General features: G+C 36.5%; 1 protein-coding gene across 1 annotated transcript in view; it reads left to right on the top strand.

Annotated features, from left to right (window-relative positions):
- The first annotated feature begins 645 nt into the window (after positions 1-645).
- IDO2 (indoleamine 2,3-dioxygenase 2) overlaps positions 646-7,656 on the top strand; it is a 51,818-nt gene continuing 44,807 nt past the window's right edge. The window contains exon 1 of the mRNA XM_054565791.1: positions 646-836. Coding sequence (XP_054421766.1) covers positions 738-836 — 99 coding nt within the window. The 5' untranslated portion in view covers positions 646-737. The remainder of the gene's footprint in view (positions 837-7,656) is intronic.

Raw genomic sequence — 7,656 nt, 5'->3', positions numbered from 1 at the left:
ACTCTCAAAAGATGTTGGATATAAGTAGGGGGTTAAATCAAATCTGTTCAGGCTCTTCTCAAGTTTGTTAGTATTTACTACTTGACTTGTTAAGCTTAACGATATACATATCCTCCTTTAATGTGCTCAGATTTTTAAAAATCATAAAATATTGTCTTTTAAGGTAAATTGAAGTGATTATAATCTTAAAATATATTGTTCAAACTACATATCAAACACCTCTGAGGTTCTGATATCCATCTAGTCCTCTTTTCTACCCTACTTACCACCAGTCACTGAAATATCTATCCATATGTCACTAATTTCTGGTTGAAACAGTTTTTTCCTTTTGGATAAAGACCCAATTGTCAAGGTTCATTGTGGATCAGATTCCTATCAGTGTATTTGCAATCAGCCATGACCAATTTGTCTCTGGGTTTAAAACCAATCTTTTCATATTACACATCTATGAAAAACATTGAGAATTTGTTTCCTGAAGTGATTTTTTTTTTTTTTTTTTTTTGCCTCCTTATTTTAATAAGCAGTCTGCAATTGTTTACTCAGCCTGTTGTCAGAGAAAGCCCATGGCAGTCTGGAATTCAACCTTAGGTCAAGGTTCTCCCCTGCTGCCTTGACATTTAGCAACAAACTGAAATGCAAAAATGTTATTCTGAAGTTCCCTTAACCTGGGTCTTTGGTATATCTGGAGCAGTGATCTCTTCAGTAGCAGCTTCAGTGCAGATACTTCAAACAAAATCATGGAACGTCAAAGTCGGAATTTAAAGACAGTACTGTCATTATCTATAGGAAGATTTCACATTTCTGAAGATTATGGTTTTCTCCTTCCAAATCCTCTGGTAAGCATGGAGGCTTTGAGCAGGTCAGAATAAGCTTATTGAGATCCTGGTTTGTTTGTTTTGTTTGTTTGTTCGTTTGTTTTATGTAGTCATTAAGAGAAATGCAACACAAATACCAAGTTGTTGATCTGGGAAAAAATGCTACAAATAATGCAATGCAAATTACCAACAAAAGAGAAGTAATAGTTATAGTAAAGGATAGTCTAAATGGAATGTTTTAATGTCAGGCTTTTTTATTTCTGTAATAGATTGTCAGGTCAGTAAACTTATAAGAAAATCTAATAGTTATAAAAAAAAAAGACAACTTAAAGATCAATTATATGGGCAAATAAGCTTACCTTGTCTAGTTAGTGGGACAGAAAAGAAAACACAAAGGACCTTGAGTGCTTTCGGGGCTGGTAGGAGGAATTAGATATTTACAGAGAACAGGAAAAAACTTGAGAAAGAATGCACCTGTTTCCTAATTCTACCCAAGATACAGTCTGTAGTGTAATTTTTTTGTCAGTTAAATTTTTTAACAATGTTTCCTGTTTGAATGTGGTCTGCAGCCTACAATGATGTAAGTGTGAGAATTCACAGAATTTACAGTCATTTCCTTTTACATTTGGGTTAGCTAAAATCCAGAAAAAGTGACTTTCTCAAGGTCATATTAGTGACAAAAGTGGAACCAGTACTCAAGACTCTTGACATTGTGACATTGTTTTTTCTACTATATTGTAAATAAGGGGCAAGATCACTCAGTTTAAATCTAGAGATCCAAAGTTACCATCATTGCAATAACATATCCAATTTTTTCCTCCCAAAAGCGTAAATTGTCATTTCACTGTGAGAAAAGAATGGTCTGGAATTCAATGAGCTTTTATTGAACACCTACTCTGATGTTTATTTACTTCAGAGCATTATTAGATGAATACAGGTGAAGATAGGTAGGATCCATCCCCTGGTTTTAAGAGAGTTAAAAACTCTCTTGTAAAGCTGTTAGTTGTGAATCCAAGTAACACATCTGCAAGTAATTTGAGCATTAAAATAAATAGAAGCAATAACTTCAGGGCGTTATGCAGAGCAGGACTGCAGCCCTTCGCACGGGATGATGTCCTCTGCCACTGCCACCTGGGTCATCAGGAGCCTTCGTTTATTAGGAACTGAAGGGATCCCCATGATGTGGGACTTTCATGCTAAACCATGCATTAGTCCTGCTAACTTGCACTTAAACAAACTCATGACACCTTCAGTGAATCACAAGCAGCGCCTGACCCTCAGTTTTCACCCCCACCCACTGGATTGCTATGGAGCCTAAAAGCACTTCGATAAACGCAATGTAAGGACTAAGAAACCAGCTCTCCTGACCCTCAGTCCAGTGCTTGTTAAAAACTCCATTCTGTGCATATAATTTGATGCAAGAATACCCCAATCACTCCTAGAATCACTCCAGTTCACAAGGAGGAAAAAATGCACTTAGGCCAAGAAATTCTTACTGGGATTAAATATGTACCCTGAGCCGAGGAAAAATATTATAAAGTACATGAACATCCTGTAGAGCTACGGTTATTGAGTTCCCTTTTGTTGTTTCTTTTTTACATATAAATTAAAAAGAGAAACAATAACAACATCAAGTTGGGATGTACTGAGCCAGACCACATTTTCCCTATGATGCTATAGAATGTCCCCTAGTGGAAATTCCCATTCCAGAAGCCATATTAAAAAAAAAAAAAAGTCCCTGGCAAAACTTTATCGTACCTGTGTGCCAGATTTCTAAAAAACACAGTTTGTTTCAGTTTTAGTTTTGTCTCATTTGTGTAAGAAGAAACACCTCCGTTTCTGGGAAAAGACTGGGAAGTAGGACTCCACCCTTGTTTTCTCCACCCTTCAGGAGAGATTCTAACATCTGTGTTAGGAGGCAGCAGAAGTGTTGCAATTGATCAGAAGGGAAGAGGTCAATCACCGATTTGGCTAAGAGCATGAATAGGTTTTGATCTCCTTTAGCTTAAAGCAAGCGATGGGAGAAGTTTTCATGTCAGCTGGCCCAAAGATTTTTTTCCGCAAGCTTAGTTGTTTACTATAAATATTTACTTCAATGTCTCTCTGAAAAAATCACAGTCAAGCTAATAAACAAGCAAACATTCTGACTTTGGGGAGAGAGTGCTGACTTGGTCTACTCCACTGTTTTTATAAGCTCTCAAACATTTCCAGGATCCCATGTTTCAGTATGGATAATAAATATGTCTCAGACTCATATCTATAAATATTCCACAAAAATCTTTTGGCAGAACATGAGTGTGTGCGTGCGTGCCTGCATGTGTGCGTGAGTGTGTGTGCGTGTGAGTTGGCAGAGAGTACATTTAGAGAAAAGAACATGAGGAAATTAGCGTGGCAGGAAAAGAGAAACCAAATAGATTATGTTAGGAGATTCCATTAGAGTAAAATTAAGAGAGCTTGAAAGTTAGCCTCAGGAATTTAGATTGCTTACGTGACACAATGCAACGGGCATTTGCAAAATTTCCTAGCAGAATGTTAAGCGCAGGGTGGGTTAGAACAGCGATTTCTGCACTGCACCCAACAATTGGTTCGTGGGGTGGGGGGGGCTTTAAAAAATACTGATGCTACAGTCCCAACCAGAACAGTTAATTCTGAATCTGTAGCCTAAGAAGCTCAGGATTTGATAAGCATGAAATACATAGAGGATAATGCAGGTCCAGATGAGAAATGAGGGTTCCACTTAAACGGCTGGGTGTGGACATAAAGGAGCCATTGTTATGAGAATCACTGAAATAGGCCTTGGAAGTAGTTCAGATACAGAAACAAAGGAGGACTTTTAAGTGTGCCACGGAGCAGAAGGACTAGTGCAAATGGTCATGAGGATGTGGGAAGCTTTATTCTTTAAAGTCATCAAGCAACCCTTTAGGAAAAATAGATAATAATCTCCTGTGGAAATTCAAAATGCCTAATAGAAGCAGTGGATTCCAGTTGCTTAGAAGGAAGACTACCAAAATAATTGCTGCTGATGGCTATGGCTTCCAGATAGAAGTTATACGTAGAAAGAATTCAGATATTTCCCTGAAAAACTGTTGGCTCTGCTAGGATCTGGATCATCATGTTGACTAGAAATCTGAGGCAATAATGGCGATATAGTAAGGACAGAAACAGAGAGATCAGACTTCATATCAATTAGCATTAATTGATACAGAAGGAGGTTGGGTGGGGTATGGATTTCTGCTCTAAAATTTAAGAACCAAGAAAGGTGAGTAAAACCAAAAGGGAAACAGACAGACAGGAGTGAGGAGGGGAGGAAGGAGGGATAGCCAAGATAGTCTCCAGAAACTGGACTTTGAAACAATGAAGCTACGTAGAGTTTCCTTATTCAGAATATTTTGAAACAACATGGGAAGAGATGAGCTGACAGCCTAAGAGAGGATGAACACATTAGGCATAGGAAGATACACACCTGCTACTTTTAGTCAAAATGATGCTCAGGAAGTATACTAGTTTCCTCGGCTGTTGTAAGAATTTATCACAATTTTGGTGGCCTGCAACAACAGAAATTTATTTTCTCAAAGGTGTGGAGATCAGAAGTCTGTAGGGTGTCCACAGATCCGTCCTCCCTCTGAAGGCTCCAGAAGAGAATCCTTCCAGACTCTTCCATCTTCTTGTGGCTCTGCAGCAGAGTGACTTCACTCTCTGCCTCTCTCTTCACAAGTCTTCTCTGTGTCCCTCTTCTACCCTCCTGTCTTCTCTTACAGGGACACTTGTCATTGGATCCACACTAATCCGGGATGACCTCATCTTGCGATCATTAACTGAGTTACATCGACAAAGACCCTTTTCATAAATAAGGTTCCATTCAGTTTCCTAGTGGACATATATTTGGGGTGTGGGAGGTGCAGCACTCAACCCATTACAGGGAGAGAGTAAAAAGATAAAGAATTAGAGGGACCTGGGCAATGAAAATGAAAACTTTGTTTTGCTCTGAGATTCCCAAACCTGACCATTCGGGCATGAGAGGGTTAAAGATGATGAAAAATGAGGGTGTAAAGTACAAATCGGTCACGGAGATATGTGACACAGTCCAATATCATTGACTGGTTTGTCAGGACAATGCTAACCCGTGTTCACTGCATGATCTTGATATGCTGAAGATAGATCTTATAAATTACAGCTTTAAGGTCAGAAGAAAGCTAGAATATGAGACACAGTATGGGCAAAGGGTAGGCGATTAATTTAGCTCACTTAAGCTCAAGTCCAGCCTTTTTTTAATATGTGACCTCTTTTAATTGTCACACAGTAATTATGTGACAACAGTTAAGTGGGAGTCTTCTCTCCTGCATAAATTTAAATGGATAAACTAGAATCATGTTTCTGAGCCTGTGTTTGGCCTGTGGAGTAGGGAGAGAAAAGAGGAGCAAAGATATTCTTGAGAGTGCTTAAGGACTAAGTAATTCGGTATGTTTATTCTCTGATATAAAAACAAAATTCTTATGTTGCAGTGATAATTTGTAACTGACAGACACTTTTGTATGATTTTAGTTTCTTCAATTTTTTCATCTGAGATCTTTGAATCCTTGAGAAATTATTTTCTGGGAATTATCAGCATTTTTCCTTTAAGACAGTTTTATTCATTACTCTAGTTGAGAAGGAGTAGTCAATATGACAAATTCTGATTAATGGCATAGGGAGAGTTAATTATAGTCATACTGGTATCATTTTGAATTCCAGCTAAATCTCTGATCTGTTTTAAAACTATCAAGTCATATTTAATCTCTTGAACCTTATTTTACTTCTGTGAGAATAAAATTTCATGAACATGTTATCAGTAAGCAAGTAAGATATTAATAAAAGTTAGATATTACTAATACGTAAAAGCCCCATATAATTCTTACACTCTGGTTATAAACTCAAGTTAATGAGTCCCATAAATTAACAATCCACTGTATGAAATCTTACTTTACATTTCTCTTTACTGATAACTTATTCTATTATTAATCTTTAGAAATTAGAAGACTACTGATGTATGGTAGGTATGGTGGCTTATCATTAGCCACATTATTCTTATGAAAAAATATTCTAACAATGGCAATTTTATTACTACATTAATGGAAGCATATTATATAAAAATTGGAAATGTTTAAAAATATAAAACTAATTTTTCATAGCTCCACCACAAAAATCAAAATAGCTGTGATGTTTGGAGATAGGTAATTCATCTAAGAGTGTATGTGTGTGTGTGTGTGTGTGTGTGTGTGTGTTTGCAAAATTATAAAGTTGTAACCCTATTGTATATCCAAATCTGTTCTGCACTTTTAACTTAAAACTATAAAAACTGCCTGAAATTAATCAGTCTAAATATAATTTTAATGGTTGCATCAAATCCCATTTGTATGCTATAACACTGAAATTTACATGGATTAGACATGTGGTGAATTTTAATTTCTTCTCTTTATAAATAAAACTGACACTGTAAAATTTCTGTGTTTGTTCTACCCTCAAAGTTTTAATTCAAACCACAAAATTTCCCTATCTTGTCCTAAAAATAACTTGTAATCACTGTCTAATTCTAAGAACAATTGTTTAAAACCCTTCCCCACTTTCCATTCTAACCGCCAACCATTTACAGTCTCTATAGTCAAATTACCCTCCTCCGATTTACTATTCTCTCCCCCTTTTTTTTTGGCATTTCATTCATTGTTTCAATGTAGCAAATATTTTTCACTACATTCTATGTCTACGGGCATGTAGGTAGTACTTATAACACAGATGAGAATAAGACAAATATGAGCTCTGTACTCCTAGACTGAAGAAATGTTGACAGAGAGTATGAGATGAGAACCAAAATATTGGGCATCCTAGATGGACTAATTAATTTGGTGCCAATTAAGAGTTATAGTCTATAATATTTGCCCAGTGTTTATTATGACAAAGAATTGAGCTCTCCTTCTAGGTGAAGAGAGAGGTTAGAGAAGATGAACTACTCTGTGTGGTAGATAATATATCATAATTCTTGAGGCCAGAGAAATCTTAGGTGATAAGTTTTAATCGTATTTTCCATTTTCTCTATGCCTATTGGCCTATTTAGTTTTCCTATTTCTAGACCAAAAAAAAAAAAAAAAAAAAGATCATGATCTTTTACAATTGAAATGTGGATTCAATTCAGGTTTTAAAATGTATTAATAAAACTTATTTATACTGTTTTCTTCTATTTTATTAAGAATTGAGTTTTTAATTTCCTGTTATACCCCTTTTATAATATATAATATGAGTAGCAAATATTATTTAGTTAGTGTTTTCTTTGTCCTAGACCTTATATTATTAACCTTAACTACACTTTTTTCATCTGCACCGCTCAATAATCTTCACTATTCAAAAATGACTCATTTGATAGTACTGAATTCAGCTTTTTCTCTGAAATATACCTTCTGGCCGTTCACCTTTCTCTTTTTCCATCCTAGTTCAATCCAGCTTCACTTCTCCTCTGGATTGTCCCCCACCTTGTCTCTTTATTTCCATGCTTGTCCAGCTGTAAAACACTTTGCAGAGCAGAGTGACTCTTCAAAAACAAAAATTAAACTATGACACTTTGCTCTTTAAACTCTCCAATTGGGACTTCTTGTCAAGAAGGCCACACAGGCAGACATGACTCGCCTCTTTGCACAACCACAAAAAAACTACTACTAAAATATAGAACAACCATCGCTCAGAACCATCAGAAATCCGGTTGAATTGAAGCCTGACAACTACGGAACTGAAGAAACTACATCCACCCAGACTGGTAGAAGGGGCGCAGATATGGAATGGGCTGGTCCCCTACCCGTGTGTGGTGGATAAATAG

The sequence above is a fragment of the Pteronotus mesoamericanus genome, unplaced genomic scaffold (assembly GCF_021234165.1).
Source record: "Pteronotus mesoamericanus isolate MK-2021 breed Mesoamerican mustached bat unplaced genomic scaffold, CSHL_Meso_final contig_169, whole genome shotgun sequence".
In the NCBI taxonomy this organism is placed as follows: Eukaryota; Metazoa; Chordata; class Mammalia; order Chiroptera; family Mormoopidae; genus Pteronotus; species Pteronotus mesoamericanus.
This window is presented reverse-complemented; position numbering and strand designations above follow the sequence as displayed.